General features: G+C 33.6%; 1 protein-coding gene across 1 annotated transcript; it reads left to right on the top strand.

Annotated features, from left to right (window-relative positions):
* The first annotated feature begins 2311 nt into the window (after positions 1–2311).
* On the top strand, positions 2312–16806 carry LOC125648111 (uncharacterized). The gene is made up of 3 exons (XM_056139393.1): positions 2312–3058; positions 12390–13763; positions 14098–16806. Exons 2-3 carry the CDS (start codon positions 13010–13012, stop codon positions 14205–14207), a joined length of 864 nt encoding a protein of 287 aa, XP_055995368.1. The 5' UTR covers positions 2312–3058; positions 12390–13009; the 3' UTR covers positions 14208–16806.
* The last annotated feature ends 1475 nt before the right edge of the window (positions 16807–18281 follow it).

The raw sequence follows: 18281 nt of genomic DNA, 5'->3' as shown, positions 1-18281 counted from the left end.
CAAGGGCCATAACTTAATGAAAAATCAACGGACCGAGACAAAATTCGAACTTCATCTGTAACTTGTTATGGCAAAGTAATGTATCAAATATCAAATGAATATCTGCAAGCACAACTAAAAACAAGTCCGGAAAACTGATAATTCATGCTATTTTTCTAAGGCCAAGGGCCATAACTTAATGAAAAATCAACGGACCGAGACGAAATTCGAACTTCAACTGTAACTTGTTATGGCAAAATAATGTATCAAATATCAAATGAATATCTGCAAGCACAACCAAACAAAGTCTGGAAAACTAATAATTCACACTATTTTCTAATTAAGTCCAAGGGCCATAACGAAGTAAAAAATCAACGGACCGGAAACAAATTCGAACTTGATCAGTAACTTGTTATGGCAAAGCAATGTACCAAATATAAAATAAATATCTGCAAGAACATAAAAAAAGTGCGGAAAACTGGACTGACGGACAGACAGACAGACGGACGGAGCGCAAACCTAAAGTCCCCTTCGACTTCGTCGATAGGGGACTAATTACTGTTCGTTATCTTCACTTCTTCATAAATTCACAATTCGTTCAAAACCAGTGACTTTTGAGATTTCTCTTGAGTTTAAATGTTACGATCTTAGTTAGCTAAATTCATGGTGTCAACTAAATATAAAACTGACTATCTATCATTTGTTGTTAGCTACGCTTTCAGCATCGGAGAGAACTCTGTTGAATACGATAATCATAGATAGTGAATAAAAGGACAATTACTGTGAAATATTGATATATTTTTGTAGTTAGAAGCGCGCACAGTGATGAATATTTAATTTCGCTTCTGAATTAAGAGTACATGTAACTATAAACGCCTCTTTATATTATATATATGTTTTTCGTCCTCAAAAGTAATCACATCCAAAATAGTTTTGAAAGGTTTGCTCCGTTTTGTCCTCTTCGTCTTTAAGATACGTACCATTTTCTCATTCTGAAAATACATACAAATCATGAGATGATAATGTAGCACGTACATAGGATTCAATATCTGAATGTTTTATTGCTTTGTTTCCATGTATTAGTTTAGACTAATGAAGCCCAGCTATGAAGTGTTTCTGATCCACATATTAGTTTAGATAAATGAAGCCGAGCTATGAAGTGTTTCCATGAACATGTATTAGAGTAGATTGATAAAGCCCAGCTATGGACTGTTTACACATATTAGTGTAGACTAATGGAGCCCAGCTATGAAGTGTTTCCATGTACTCAGTTTTGATAGACTACTGTTCGCAAAGAAATATAGTACAAATAGAAAGTCAGATTCAATGAAATGTCAAACGATGATGGACTGTTGTTAACTATTGTATTTATATAGACAAAGCGCCGACATAATAATGATAATAATGGTTACAATAATAATGATAATAATAGTTACAATAATAATGATAATAATACATGCATACATTAAACCCTATTAGTCCTTCTGTCAATGGACATACACAATGTAAATAACACGTATAAAACAAAGAATAATCGTGTAATTTATTGACATTGTGCTACAAATGTTTTACTTATTGCTTAAAAACATGGAACCAATTCAAATTCCCTTTCACATATAACTGAGGGTTTTTGTTTTGCGGGGTGTAGGGGGTGGGGTGGGGTTGGCTTGCATTATAAACCGATATTCATAGAAAAGCTAAGTATACTGTATTGCTATGTACTTCACATTATAAAATGCTGAGCCATTAAGATAGTCCTGAAGGTGTTTGTTTGTCATACCATTAAACGTGAAGTTGTGACACACAATATATACTAGTAATCTCAAGAACCATACACGTGGACCAGGTGGCCTTGGCATACCTGCAAGATACATGTAACAAAAGTGAAAGAAAATGTTCCAGTAAAAAATGTAGACAGCGTGGTTTTTAACGATCTTCACTAATGAAGGAAACAACGTACTTTATTTGTTGAAAGACACTTTTTAAAAGCATTGCAAGAAAAAAAAAGTGTGATTGAGAATGCTCTGGTTATATGGAAGAAAAATCAAACGATTTATGGGAAAGTTGCAAGTCGTTAAACATGATTTGTGGATTCTGGAATGTAGATAGAGGGTTTCTCAAAGGGAAATTTGACGCAATTTATATATCTACATGTATCTATTAGAGCTAAAAATTAAATGTGATTTATTACGAAAAATTATTTTAAAATTTTTTTGGCTTTCAGAATTCTCACTCTTTCATTGTTAAAATGAATAGTGAATGTTGATGAAACTATTTAAACAGATGTTTAGAGAAGACTGAAAAATGTAAAGTTTTAAATATCACTTTGAAAAACGCTGCGGTAAAAAAAGAAAAATAATTTGATTGTAAGCTTAGTTTTTTTTAAGGGGGAGGGCTTTGTTTTGTTTTGTTTTTGTTGTTGTTGGTTTTTTTTTTTTTTTTTTTTTTTTTTTTTTTTTAGTGCTTATTGTCATATCATTGTTTTTAAAATTCCACTGTTACTGTGTGGACATAACAATGGGGAAGAGACTTTTCGAAAGACCTTCAACTCTGTGCTGTCAGTGTCAGTCAAAAATGGCCTTCTATTCTTACGCTATTTCTTTTTTATTATAATCATTTATTCTTTATGCAAGATGAAGGATCTTTAAATACCCCTTTTCTATGTGACTTGGCACAATCATTTACAGTTTTTAATGAACATGCATCATTATACAGTAAGTAGCGGCTCGCTATATCAGCAGTAATTTTACCCACTTTCCTTTTAGCTGGTGACTGTAGCTATGGTCCATTCAATAAATTTCAATTGATTACTTTTTACCCGACAATGAAAATCAATAGTTTACAAAAACAAAAAAAGTGATTCAGTCTAAAAGTAGAATAATCCCTGAATGTTGGTGAAACTCACGTGGTTCTTTATAACAAAGCGCCATTTGTCTGCGAATCTAATCAATATCGTGAAATGTTGTATACAAAACTTCCGTACAACTAGCTGTAGATCACTCGAGACGTGACGTAGATGGATACACTTCCATGTGTTTCAGATAGGAAACATTTGTATATCGAAAAACAATATTTGAAGGTAAGAGCTCCATAATATTCTTTTTCTTGAGAATTTAACACTACAAACTTAACTGTGAAGGATTATAAAAAAAATTTGGTGAATAAAACAAATGCATAAATAAATAGAATTTGATGATTTAATTTCGAAAGATGATTTAGGTACAAATGTATTTGACTACTATATACGTGTAATAATTCTAATGTCGTGGACAATACTTGCAATGGTCCAGGGATAGATTTGAATATTTTTCTCATTTCTATTTAGATTTAATTTTCAGGAATTAAACTTTTTTCCTTCCATCATGACTTGATTTTAGTGATCTAGTCTTTATTAATTGTCATTGGTAATTGATAAAAGGTGAGAAAAACTACATAATTAAATATGACTTTTTATGACGACGACGTTCTTCTGAACGACGGAGCGTCATCAGCTATAGAATTTGTTTTTTGTTCCTCGAATCATATCCCTTCTTGTCGTTAAAAAAATAATGAATTTAAAGTTATGTGAAATCAATAATGTTGAGTTAATCCAAATCAATTTCTTTTTTAAATTCTATGTTAGGTAAGATGAAATTCCCCGAATATACACACACATATGTAATGTAAAAACAAGTCTGTTTTCTCTTTTTCCTTTTTTAAAATTTTCAAAACATCAGATCAAAAGCATGCAAGAGGTACTTTATTCCACCATGTAACTATGAAATTAAGTTGTGCCAATAGGTATTGATAATAAATATTTATGGCATTACCTATTGCAGTAAAGTCATAATGTGTTCAAAGAGATTTGATAATGTACCCAAATTATTTTATACCATTAGAAAACTTGCATCACTTAATAAAATTTGCTCTTGGAGGCGGAAAATAAAAAAGAACATCACACAGTTTTTATATTATACACTGTAATATCTCTCACTAAAGTCGACTTTAAGGGCGATGCAGCTGGAATTATATATGAAAAAATGTAATAAGCGGAATAAGATCACAATCATAAAACAAAATAAGCAGCTATGGAAATTGGATGGAACTTAATTGAAATTCAAGGGAAATTCCATGTAATGTAACTAGACATGGAAATGACAATTCACACCAAGCAAATATCAAGTAAAATTAACACTTTATGCCACAGGCTCTAAGATTGTAATAGATAAAAAACACCTCCCCCTAAAAAACGAAGATACGAAAATCAAAATATGTTGTCGCTTTACAGTTAGCATTTAAAATGTTTCTTAATTTGCATGATTAATATTGTATCTTAACTATACAAAAATTTCACGAAACAAGCCTCAGTTGACATCTACTCGATACGTTCATATAAAAGAGCCACCTATATAATCAGATTTTTACATATATATTTAGCTCTGATGATGAGTGGCAGATTTTGATATATATATTTAGCTCTGAGGATGAGTCGTTGAGTCCTGGTGATCTGCACATTATCTTAAACTGCGCGATATTTGACTGAATGCTGAGATACTTTTTGCAGTTCCGGGTTACAACTTCGGATATATGCAAAGTCGATGTCCAGACTGACTTTGTTTAGCAGTGTTGTGAAGATTTTATTGTTTGTTCCACTGAGACACAGGGTGTAGGTTTCTATTTTATTATTATCCGTGCTAACATCTACAGCTGATCTGTCTTACAGAAAATGGTCGATACTTTTTCCTTTAAATAGAAAACATGCTTTCCCAACGCTAATCATGTCTCCTGGAGATCGTTATCTTCTTTCGAATTGGACCTGTCATCGTTTAGAAGCTAGGCTGGGTTCCTAGTGCCACTATTTCGTTGTCACCGACATATCTGGTAGCATCATATGACTTGTGGTGTAGTTTATTGATTGGTTTATATGTATTATATGAGATTATCAAGTGCGTTTCATTTCAAACTTCATCATGTCTTCACCACCGAGTAAGGAAACTAAAAACTGAAAAAAGGCTACCATAAGCTGTATATCTGAAATGTACACGGCTGAAGACGTAATTTCCTGTTTACAAAGTTCTTTCGACATGTTAATGTGCAATTTATTATATCATTATTCATCAATAAAAATACAAGTAAAACATGAATTATTAATCATAGATTTTGGAAACCAATCTATTCAGGAGAGCGCAAGCGAGAGTTCAAGGTAAAGCCTTCGCTTCTGCCTACCGAGTTTGATAGATGGATAGTCACATTGTCAACATAAGACATATAATGCAAATTAGTTTCCATGTTGTTGAAGAATAAAAAGTTAATCCTGAAAAGAAGCAAAGTATAAACAATTAAAAATTGGTCCGAAAATGATTGATATTTTTGATAACGCAACTATAGTGATGTGCTTTAAGAACCCCATGCATGTTTTAATACTTTTAGCCGAGTTGAAAGCCACAATTGAGTTTTTGTGTCGAAACTAGCATTGAACGTTGTCGACTTTCAATCAAACGCGATAGCTAATTTCCCTGAGTAATTGAAATCCTGGGATCACACACCGTAAGATGGCGAAACGAGGAAAATACCTGGTGTTCTGTGGGACAGAAATGGCGAATGTGTTAATGGCTAATTAGAGGTTTGAAATAGTTAGAAATGTACAAAACTAAGCCAAACTAGTAATGGGCAGATTTAAAGATTCTAAAGATAGAAACCATAAGGGACAACACTTAAATATATCGTGTATATTGTTAACTGCTTCATATCACAAATTTAGAAAAAAAGATTGTAATTTCCCATAAAAACTTTTGATAATTAATAATCAGTTGGATATATATCGCTAGTGTCTGCTTAGGTATTAGACCTAAATATCACTAGTGTCTACTTATGTACTAGACCTAAATATCACTAGTGTCTGCTTATGTACTAGACCCAAATATCACTAGTGTCTGGTTATGTACTAGACCTAAATATCACTAGTGTCTACTTATGTACTAGACTTAAATTCCACTAGTGTCTACTTATGTACTAAACTTAAATATCACTAGTGTCTGCTTATGTACTAGACCTAAATATCACTAGTGTCTACTTATGTGCTAGACTTAAATTCCATTAGTGTCTGCTTATGTACTAGACCTAAATATCACTAGTGTCTACTTATGTACTAGACTTAAATTCCACTAGTGTCTACTTATGTACTAAACTTAAATATCACTAGTGTCTGCTTATGTACTAGACCTAAATATCACTAGTGTCTACTTATGTGCTAGACTTAAATTCCATTAGTGTCTGCTTATGTACTAGACCTAAATATCACTAGTGTCTGCTTATGTACTAGACCTAAATATCACTAGTGTCTACTTATGTACTAGACTTAAATTCCACTAGTGTCTACTTATGTACTAAACTTAAATATCACTAGTGTCTACTTATGTACTAGACTTAAATTCCACTAATGTCTGCTTATGTACTAGACCTAAATATCACTAGTGTCTGGTTATGTACCAGACTTAAATATCACTAGTGTCTACTTATGTACTAGACTTAAATTCCACTAGTGTCTGGTTATGTACTAGACCTAAATATCACTAGTGTCTGCTTATGAACTAGACCTAAATATCACTAGTGTCTGCTTATGTACTAGACCCAAATATCACTAGTGTCTGGTTATGTACTAGATCTAAATATCACTAGTGTCTGCTTATGTACTAGACCTAAATATCACTAGTGTCTGCTTATGTACTAAACTTAAATATCACTAGTGTCTACTTATGTACTAAACCTAAATATCACTAGTGTCTGCTTATGAACTAGACCTAAATATCACTAGTGTCTGCTTATGAACTAGACCTAAATATCACTAGTGTCTAGTTATGTACTAGATCTAAATTCCACTAGTGTCTACTTATGTACTAGACCCAAATATCACTAGTGTCTGCTTATGAACTAGACCTAAATATCACTAGTGTCTGCTTATGAACTAGACCTAAATATCACTAATGTCTACTTATGTACTAAACTTAAATATCACTAGTGTCTACTTATGTACTAGACCCAAATATCACTAGTGTCTGGTTATGTACTAGATCTAAATATCACTAGTGTCTAGTTATGTACTAGATCTAAATTCCACTAATGTCTGCTTATGTACTAGACCTAAATATCACTAGTGTCTGGTTATGTACTAGACCCAAATATCACTAGTGTCTAGTTATGTACTAGATCTAAATTCCACTAATGTCTGCTTATGTACTAGACCTAAATATCACTAGTGTCTGGTTATGTACTAGACCCAAATATCACCAGTGTCTGCTTATGTACTAGACCCAAATATCACTAGTATCTAGTTATGTACGAGACCTAAATATCACTAATGTCTGCTTATGTACTAGACCTAAATATCACTAGTGTCTGCTTATGAACTAGACCTAAATATCACTAGTGTCTACTTATGTACTAGACCTAAATATCACTAGTGTCTGCTTATGTACTAGACCCAAATATCACTAGTGTCTGGTTATGTACTAGATCTAAATATCACTAGTGTCTAGTTATGTACTAGATCTAAATTCCACTAATGTCTGCTTATGTACTAGACCTAAATATCACTAGTGTCTGCTTATGAACTAGACCTAAATATCACTAGTGTCTGGTTATGTACTAGATCTAAATATCACTAGTGTCTGCTTAGGTATTAGACCTAAATATCACTAGTGTCTGCTTATGTACTAGATCTAAATATCACTAGTGTCTGCTTATGTACTAGACCTAAATATCACTAGTGTCTGCTTATGTATTAAACTTAAATATCACTAGTGTCTACTTATGTACTAGACTTAAATTCCACTAGTGTCTGCTTATGTACTAGACCCAAATATCACTAGTATCTAGTTATGTACTAGACCCAAATATCACTAGTGTCTGCTTATGTACTAGATCCAAATATCACTAGTGTCTGCTTATGTACTAGATCTAAATATCACTAGTATCTAGTTATGTACTAGATCTAAATTCCACTAATGTCTGCTTATGTACTAGACCTAAATATCACTAGTGTCTGGTTATGTACTAGACCCAAATATCACTAGTGTCTGGTTATGTACTAGATCTAAATATCACTAGTGTCTGCTTATGTACTAGACCTAAATATCACTAGTGTCTGCTTATGTACTAAACTTAAATATCACTAGTGTCTACTTATGTACTAGACTTAAATTCCACTAGTGTCTGCTTATGTACTAGACCCAAATATCACTAGTATCTAGTTATGTACTAGACCCAAATATCACTAGTGTCTGCTTATGTACTAGATCCAAATATCACTAGTGTCTGCTTATGTACTAGATCTAAATATCACTAGTGTCTAGTTATGTACTAGATCTAAATTCCACTAATGTCTGCTTATGTACTAGACTTAAATATCACTAGTGTCTGGTTATGTACTAGACCTAAATATCACTAGTGTCTGCTTATGAACTAGACCTAAATATCACTAGTGTCTGCTTATGAACTAGACCTAAATATCACTAGTGTATGGTTATGTACTAGACCTAAATATCACTAATGTCTGGTTATGTACTAGATCTAAATATCACTAGTGTCTGCTTATGTACTAGACCTAAATATCACTAGTGTCTGCTTATGTACTAAACTTAAATATCACTAGTGTCTACTTATGTACTAGACTTAAATTCCACTAGTGTCTGGTTATGTACTAGACCCAAATATCACCGGTGTCTGGTTATGTACGAGACCTAAATATCACTAGTGTCTACTTATGTACTAGACCCATATATCACTAGTATCTAGTTATGTACGAGACCTAAATATCACTAATGTCTGCTTATGTACTAGACCCAAATATCACTAGTGTCTGGTTATGTACTAGACCTAAATATCACCAGTGTCTGCTTATGTACTAGACCCAAATATCACTAGTATCTAGTTATGTACGAGACCTAAATATCACTAATGTCTGCTTATGTACTAGACCTAAATATCACTAATGTCTGCTTATGTACTAGACCTAAATATCACCAGTGTCTGCTTATGTACTAGACCCAAATATCACTAGTATCTAGTTATGTACGAGACCTAAATATCACTAATGTCTGCTTATGTACTAGACCTAAATATCACTAATGTCTGCTTATGTACTAGACCTAAATATCACCAGTGTCTGCTTATGTACTAGGTGGGGATCCGGGTTAGAATATGTCCTCAGTACCCCTTGCTTGTTTAAGAGGCGATTAAATGGGGCGGTCCTACGGATAAAGATCCCTCCCTGCTCAGTGGCCGTAAGCGCCGAGCATGTAGGCCTAAATTTTGCAGCCCTTAACCGGCAGTGGTGACGTCTCCATATGAATGAAATATTTTCGAGAAGACGTTAAACAATATATAAGCAATCAATCAATATACTAGAGATATATATCATTAATCACTGGATGTCTACTATAGACATACATGCATCACTAGTCTCTCTCTATTTCCTTTAACCAAGTAATGATATAAGTTTGCAGTGATTTTGAGAATTCAATAAATTTCTCTTTTATCCTTTAAAACAATTTCGTGCTAAATTTAACCTTAGAAATTCATATTAGATATGCCACCAAGAATACGAAGAGTGCAAATTCTCAGACATGAGGGAATAACCTTTTTTGTCATGTATTTTCAGCGAATTCTGACATGAATTTCTAATTCTAGTAAAACTCGTTCCTGTTAACAGTTTTTGATATTCGATAAATCACTAATATTCTGTATAAAACTGGCGATGATTTTAAATTTTGTGCATGTTTTAAAAAAATTAATGGAAGTATAAAATGTATAAGCTTATGTGTTTTAATGAGCTGGTATGTTTAGGTTTTGATATCAGGAATTTTTAAAGAATGAAATAGATGACGTCACGGGAGGAAGAGCTGCTGTGTTCATGATTTTGATACGAATCAAATTAATTTCATTAATTGATGTTGTTTAATATATTGTGAGAAAACTTTAATTGGTGCTTTATCTACAACACCCAATACACCACTTAGTGTGTATAGATTCTCACATTTAATTTTAAAAAAATCTTTTGAGACTTTTTATTTCAATTTAGAAGCATTCGGTTTGATAAAAGCAAAGAGAGATGTGTGGGATCATATGACGAGATATGTATAAATTTATACTAGGATTTTATTTTGGGATCAGGAAATCTTTGATTTTAATGGCAGTCGATTTTCTATCTATTCCTGGCTGAGAATAAATCTGAAATTATGAAAGGAATTCCTATATACATGTATAATGCTTCGTTGAAAATAATGAATGGAGTTGATGTGAAATTAAAAATAATAATTCCACAACGTGTCTTAAAGCTTTCTTTAGAACTAAAACTTCATTATCTATGGTGTCAACCGACAATCGCCAGTTATAACCATACCGATTTAATGACAATTTATATATATATATATAAAGTCTCTTTTTTCGAAGTAAAATATAATTTAAAAAAAACCTCTAAACACTTTGTTTAGTGTCTAGAGGTATAAATATGAATTCCTTAAAAAAATAAGGGACTTGTAAATTGTGTATGATGTTCAAAAGGTGAAACATATTACCTCGCCCAATACAACTCTGAACACATTTTCCCCACTGTTTTAATTTTTTTGGATAAATCATGGGAATAAACTACATTCCATAGGCTAATTGTATTTATTTTAAGTATAAAAACATAAAGTTAGTTTTGATTTTTATGATTTAAAAAAAAGCTCGTTGGTAGCAACTTGCAAGCGTCCTTAACTTGAAAAGAATCATTTTTCTTTTCTTGAAAACTGCAGGTATAGTGAGTAACAATCAATATATAGAAGACAAAGAAAATGTTCATTGTTTGAAAAATAATTAGGGACAACTATTGATGAATAATATGAAAATAAATATTGATTTAAAACACTAGTCTTTGAAACAATGATGACTCACCAATAATAGTTGATTGATAACTTAAGAATTCTATGCCAAATTAACATTTAGGATAGAAAATGTTTTAGTGATGTTACGCATTTTATTTTTTTTAAAAACTTCGAAGAATAAACCGATCACAAAATGTCAAATATAGATGATTCACAAGATTGAAGTTTTCCCCCAAACAATGGGATTTTGGGGAAGGGGGGGGGGGGGAGTAAGGTTGTATACAGCTGGAGTCTAAAGTTCCGTGCTAAAAGAAAAGTACTTTTAAGCTTCGTTCGTTAAATTGAACCAATACCCATTTACACATTTTTATTATTAAACAGGGTAATTAAGATTTAAAGTACATCTAACTGAAATGATACCTTAAGGTGTTTGCCTTGCATGTAATTCTGATAAGTGCGTATTCTTCAGACACTGGGGAGTATTTTCTTTTTTTCTTCCCTTTCTTTTCCCCCTGATATATTGGTATAGCTTGACGATTTTATTACCTATTAAGGGTTGATATGCATCTGCTAGAGCGTTTAAAAGATAACAGTTTGTATGGAAGAAAAAAATATCCTAAGACATACAGATGAATGACAGCCTTAGATTAGAGTGAATACGGAGCAATACCTCAAATTAGATCTAGGCATTATTGGCTAATCGAAGAACACTACAAGGGCAATTCAGTTAATGATGATCACGTGACAACTCATCGGTCACCAAGCAAACAATATACCGACTAGGAGATTTTGAGGACACTCACCACAATCAAGGCTAGAGAAATATTTTAACTTTTTTTTTTTTTTTTTTTTTTTTTTTTTTACACAATGCAAACTTTTCTTAATCTTAATGCGTATGGAAAACTCGATATCTTTTCTGTTATTTAAAATTAGGCATCTGTAAAATTATATTTATATATATATATATATATTGGCAATTTTTTTTATGAAATGAAATTTGTATAGATTTGATATAGTCTTTTCATAAAGAATTATCAAAATAAAAATAACCCACAAAAGTATATACATGTATCTGCAAAAGAATGTGTTCCTTGTTGTCGGCTGTAAATTTTTAGAAAAAAGATAGTCGATCTCACAGATGTGATGGACAGGTGTGATAGACAGGCGAATGGACACCTGTCTTGCTGGGGATTGCTTTAGTTTGTTATGTTTTTATAGAAAGAAAATCCAAGCACTAGTTTCCGCAAGATGGTTTTTACTGCATCACTTGTTGAGATGAAGTCACTGACCGCGAAGTTAGGAGCTGCGGGTGGCATTCTCCTAGTATATGTATCACATTGTGCCTTGACAGAAATATTGAAACCAAAATTCTACAACACAATTGTTTTCCTTCGTCATATTTTGTACTCATATAACAAATATATCTTAGCTAGAAATAAATCAATAAGATGCTAAATACATGTATAGGTTACTAAAATACGCCTCAGATATTTGAATAAGTACACTGAAGATAAATGATACAAAATGCAATAAAATTAACGACTGTGACATTGTCTTTTATCTTTTCAGGAGATCGTCCTCCGGTAATTATCAGTAGAAGACCCACAGAAATAATGGAATCGATCTCGCTGATTCTAATACCACGGAGATGAGGATAGTTTTCCCTTGATGTTTTGCTATTCTCTTGATTAATTTTAGCAGTGTATCTGCATTGCTTGAGATATTTCAAAAAGAAACTAATGAATTTTCAGTGGCTTAAGGCAAGTTTTCGCTGAACTCGACAGATCGAATCTAATGGTGTATGCCTGAGTTCTCATGTAAAAACAGGCATCGCCTTGCAGGTGGAACTGTGTCTTATCTATTTAGAGAGATCATTCATGGTTATATATAACGAACCGGTAATGCTCATACAAGAGCTAAAAGGACATACTCTGTTGTTGTGCAAGGATGCAGGCAATATCTGCTGATTGAAGTTTTACGCATGGGCAATCTGCCACAATTATGAGTGTTGCTGTTAATTGAGGAAACAGCGTGTTTTAGCATCAGCCGTTGCACAAGTGCACCATATATATAGCAATGTATTTCCTCTGTACTTCAGTTTTAAAAAGGTAGATCAGCGGTTTCATTACAACTACTGACGAAGGACTACTGTGTTTACTCCAGCGTCCACAAGGTGAAGGTTTTCTAAAATGAGTCAAACTAGTGAGCTGCTGTCTGATGACGACACAGCAAGTGGTGTGACGTGTTCTGACAGATACCCGTATACCGGATCATCAGGAGGCTCCGACAGGGACGAGCGCGGACAACTGCAACGACAACAAACTGAAATATCGGAACTCTCCGACGATAGCTATTTGACTTATCAACCACTTATTCCAAATGAGAACCAAGAGGAAGGTGCTTTGGGTGGTGAAAACCAAGTGGTTAATAATGGAGACCAGCAATGCGGGTGCGATAGCTGCCGCGAGGAAGCTGTCAGAGCCATGTACGAAAACCAACAAATGATTGTCGATGATGGAGAGTGCATGTGTGAAAATTGTGTTAAATCAAGACAGTGCATTCAGTACGAAAGAACAAACTTATCTTTAGACCATAGAAATCCAGAGAACTTAAGTAGTGGTCGCAGAGGACAGTGGCAAGCGCAAGGTCACTGGACGGGGATCAGCATTTCCGATGATGACATTGAAATCATCGCAGACTCAGATTACTATAACGATAAGAATGTGTTTTATATTGACCCATCAGTGGCTAGAAGTTTATTAAGTGAGTTTTTAGTGAGAGAGAACCCAAGGCGTTCTAATCTACATATTCATGTAGATACTCGAACCAAACGACAAAAGTTTGTGGCGCGTGCTGTGATGATCGTTTCCATGACGATGTTTACGGTCAGTGCTCTTCTCGTGATGGTGTCCCTCATTATGTCCGACAAGATTGATGATCTTGGTAGGTGAATTAGAATTAGTTTGATATTTCTCCGCATGCACAGTGTATATATAGTAGCACACTTTACATTTATGTTTCACATTTGAAATATCTATGAATAAATGATGATCTCAAGTTCAAATGTAAGTAATCGCATTAACCTTTTTTCACTCGAGATAAATTTACCGTCTTAAAGAGGATTAGAATCGTTATCAATGTAGCCCTGCCTCTGATTAGATTATAGTTCACTATAAAATAATAAAATGCGTCACCGATGACGTTAGTAAGATTAAAATTGCAGTTTTCGATAAATTCATATAATTTGTCTGATAAAATCTTCAAATATTATTTTCAGTGAGAGGAAACAACGACCTTCTCCAGAAACACACGCCGTCTACTACCCCGGCTTCTGTCGTTGCTAACCTGACTTACGTCATCAATAATGCTACCAGAGGACAAGGATGACGCCATCCTGTCGGCTGAAGACTCTTCAAATATACCAAAAGAGCATTCCAGCATATTCAAAGCATTCCCAACCTTTTAGTAGTGAGGCATCGATGATACTCGTTGTTAGAGTCTGTTTTTATATCTAACAACACAAGGGATTCATCAACTTCCTGTTACAATCCGAGGGGTTTATCTTCTCTCCTTGAATGAAATTTGCTTCACGTCGAAACATGGCGCATAGTTTTGCGAAGACATGTAAGAGTGTTTTAGAATGACATACAAGGGTGAAAACAGAGATTGACATATAGTGTAGGGTGCATGCTTTGGACAATGGAGAATACATGGTAAATAGAAATCCATTTGTGTTGTAGTTTTGATGGAGGAAATAGTCAACATTCAGCATCACCCCAAATACCACAGCAAACGTTTCCACGACTTCAGACATCAATTATATCGGCAATGTATTCACTTGCTTGACAATGAGTCAAGTTTTTTTACAAACCATTTGAGGAGGACTTTGTTTGCCATAATCTTATATTTTGGATTGAATGTACACGCAGAACACTAACGTCATAAAACTTGATTAATGAATACTTTTGCTTCACAACGAAATCCGACCCTGTGTATACTTGGAGTAGGTTTGGTAAGAATTTCTAAACAAATCTCAATGAAAATTTTACTAATTCACAAATTAACAAGCACGTATATCACAGGTATATCTATTCATTTTTGGTATAGAAGGAACTTCCTTGTATGGATTTAAAGGGTTTTGATATAAATATTTTTTTTGCCCCCGCCACAAAGTGGTCGGGGCATATTGTTTACCCTTGTCCATCCTCCCGTCCTTCAGTGACACACAGTTTCCGGATTTTTTTCTAAACGCCTTGAGGTATTGAATTGATTTTATTTTTTGGTATGGTGGTGTATAAAGATGAGTTACAGACCGAGTTTGAGTTTTATTCCGGTTCGTTGAATTTTGATGGAGTTATGTCCCTTTAACATAGAAAAATTACTATTACAACCAGTTTTCCAGATTTTTTCTAAACACCTTGAGATATTGAACTGATTGTTTTGTATGCAGATGTATATTGGTCAGTTACAGATCGAGTTTGAGTTTTGTTATGGTTCGTTGATTTTTGATGGAGTTGTGCCCCTTTAACGTAGAAAAATTAATGTTAAGATAAGCTTTCCGGTCTTTTTTCTAAACGTCTTGAAATATTGTATTGATTTTTTTTGTAGGTAGGTGTATACTGATTAGTTACAGATCGAGTTTGAGTTTTGTTCCGGTTCGTTGGTTTTTTTAATGGAGTTGTGCCCCTTCAACGTAGAAAAATTACTATTACGAACAGTTTTCCGGACTTTTTGTCAAAACGCTTTTAGATATTGAACTGATTATTTTGTAGGCAGATGTATATTGGTGAGTATCAAGTTTGAGTTTTGTTCCGGTTCTTTGATTTTTTATGGAATTATGCCCCTTTAACGTAGAAACATTTCTGTTACGATCAGTTTTCCGGGCTTTTTTCATATGATGTTATTGATTTAGAAGAAACTTTTATAAAGTATGTGTCTATCTTATGGCTGTTAAAACATATAAAGGATCGTTGTTGAGTTCTTCATTGTACTAAATGCGTGCAGCATACAATTATGAATACCACAGTCAATGCTACATGTATACTTCGATGGATTTTCTGTTTGACTTTACTGCAGGCGGGGGCATTCGTGTCGTGCCGAAACATCTAGTTTTCCTGTATTTTACATATCACGTGATCATTGTTTTATCATGGATACTTTGTCCTGTAAAGAAAATGCAACGAAAACGGCCGATTAATTTTATCATTATTGATTTATGAAAATATAATTTTTTCAATGTTCTCGTGGTTTTAGTCTTCAGAATACAAATGAAGGATCTCCCTTGGTTATTCTATGGTTTCACTGTGTATATTTTTTCAAATATTATTCTTGCAGTTACATACTGGTATGAATTTTGCATATGGTGGAAGTTCAAAGCATGATGGAGATTGATGTGATATTTATCATCATTTCATGCTACAGAGCTGTATTTGAATGGTGGTGAATTACGAAATAATCTATTTTTCACGAAATGACCCTTTTTTTTAGACATCAGGGAACTGACGGTAACTGACGACTCGGTAGTCACGAAATTCCCCAATGGACGGTTTTTTGTTTGGTGATTAGTTTACTCCACAGCAGTACGTGTTGATTTTCTTTTCAAATAACCAAGGAGGCAATCATACTGTGATAATTAAAGACATCAAAGAATAACGCAAACAACACCCTGTGCAATAAAGACTTAATACATACGATTTTTATACATATTTTTGCACAATGATTGATTTTCTGATGATACGTTTTGATTGTTTTGTTTTTTAACAAACATTTTATTCTATGTACATGTCCTCCATTGACATTTTTAATGTTAAATTAGAGCTGAGTTGTTCAAAATGCACATCCTTAAAAGAAATTGTGCTTTGAAAGTTTTTAGTAAGTACGTATTTTAATGGATATTTTACGATTGAATTTTCATGTTATAATAGTAAACGAACTAAAGGTAGTCTTAATGGTTATGTCAAAACTTGATTAAAATCTTTTATCTTTTTGTGTGTATTTGTTGATCGTATTTAATCTGTTTTCAACATGAAGACAAACGCAGTTGTTTGAATGGGGCAAGGAGACGTTCACATTTCTTTCTATTATCATTATCAATGCCGCGATATCCTGGTAACCCTGTTTCGGTAGTCCTTATAAACATTTACTTCACCCTCGGTGTATTATTACGTCAACACCCTGTAATATTTTTCTTCAAACTTATCTGAACCTGTTATAAAAACAGTACTAATTGTTTAAGTGCGACAGGCTGCTTGCAATATTCATTCGTACATGTACATTAACTGTTTGGGCTGTTTTCGAGGAGTATTCGAATCTATTTCTATCACAATGTCCCTGTTGTGTGTCATAATGGAAATACTTCACAGAAATGTATACAACTGGAAAACAGCAATTAAACAATAAAAGGCTTTCTTTGTTTTATCGGGTGATGAAAGTAGCAAGCATTGCAGAAAAAAAAAAATCAACGCGGGTTATTCAAATTTTTCTGCAATGATTGCTACCTTCATCACCCAATAAAACAACAAAGAAAGACATTTTATTGTTTATATTTTTATGAAATATAAATCAGATTAAAATACTAAAATATAATATCGTTGACCCATTCGTTATTTTAGATGGAAAAGTCAAAGGACCTTTTGAACTTCATAACGCTTCATATTCAGTCATGATTTCGATGACAGGTGGCACTAAAAACCGGATTGAACTAGTTTAAAACAAATGCGTGATGAAAGCAGGGTCAATTTCAAAAGAGATATAAGAGAAAAAATCAGGACATAGATTTCAAATAAGTAATGGTTCAAACAAGCTGATGTTACAGGGATTTCAAGTCTCGTTTAAAAGTTAGCATTTCGCAAATTCTATAGTTGTTATAATGATCGAGTTTGCCAGTACAACCTATCATTAGGTAAAATGTTGTCTGACGTGTTTCATGCCGAGTGTAAGACCGTTCTTGTCACACTGATTTTGACTACAGATTTACTCCGTTTACCTGCTTATGATATAGGGCTCACGACGGGTGTGACAGGTCGACAGGGGATGCTTACTCACCCTAGCCACCTGATCCCACCTCTGGTATACCTAGGGGTACGTGTTTGCCCAACTCTCTATTTTGTATTCCTTATAGAAGTTACATGTATGAGATTGATCACCGTTATCTTCACCTTTCATTCAGTGAATTAAAGTCATTCCTTATAATTTAATGCACGAGACAAAGATACTAACCTTCGTTTATCAAATGTACATAAACTTGGAAAAATACAAGTCAACTGAGCCGCGCAATGATTCACATAGCAACAACGACGAAGCGTCTACATGTATTATAGCTATAGAAGGTCGCCATCTTTAATCTTAGTTCAACAGAGCCTAGCCTATTTATTAAATTATTATATCGAAGGTGAAGTTTGTCATGACTGAAAATATGTGTAGACTATGCATGCAATGCGTATTTCGCTGCCCTTTAGAGAT

This window comes from Ostrea edulis, chromosome 6 (assembly GCF_947568905.1).
Source record: "Ostrea edulis chromosome 6, xbOstEdul1.1, whole genome shotgun sequence".
In the NCBI taxonomy this organism is placed as follows: domain Eukaryota; kingdom Metazoa; phylum Mollusca; class Bivalvia; order Ostreida; family Ostreidae; genus Ostrea; species Ostrea edulis.
Note: the sequence above shows the minus strand (reverse complement) of the source record. Positions and strands in the feature narration are given on the sequence as shown.

What these genes read in the sequence shown, in the direction of transcription:
- LOC125648111 (XM_056139393.1), top strand. Translation starts at nt 13,010, where the DNA reads ATGAGTCAAACTAGTGAGCTGCTGTCTGATGACGACACAGCAAGTGGT. An exon ending in CGACAAGATTGATGATCTTG is followed by an intron (nt 13,764 to 14,097) that starts GTAGGTGAATTA and finishes TATTATTTTCAG; the next exon opens with TGAGAGGAAACAACGACCTT.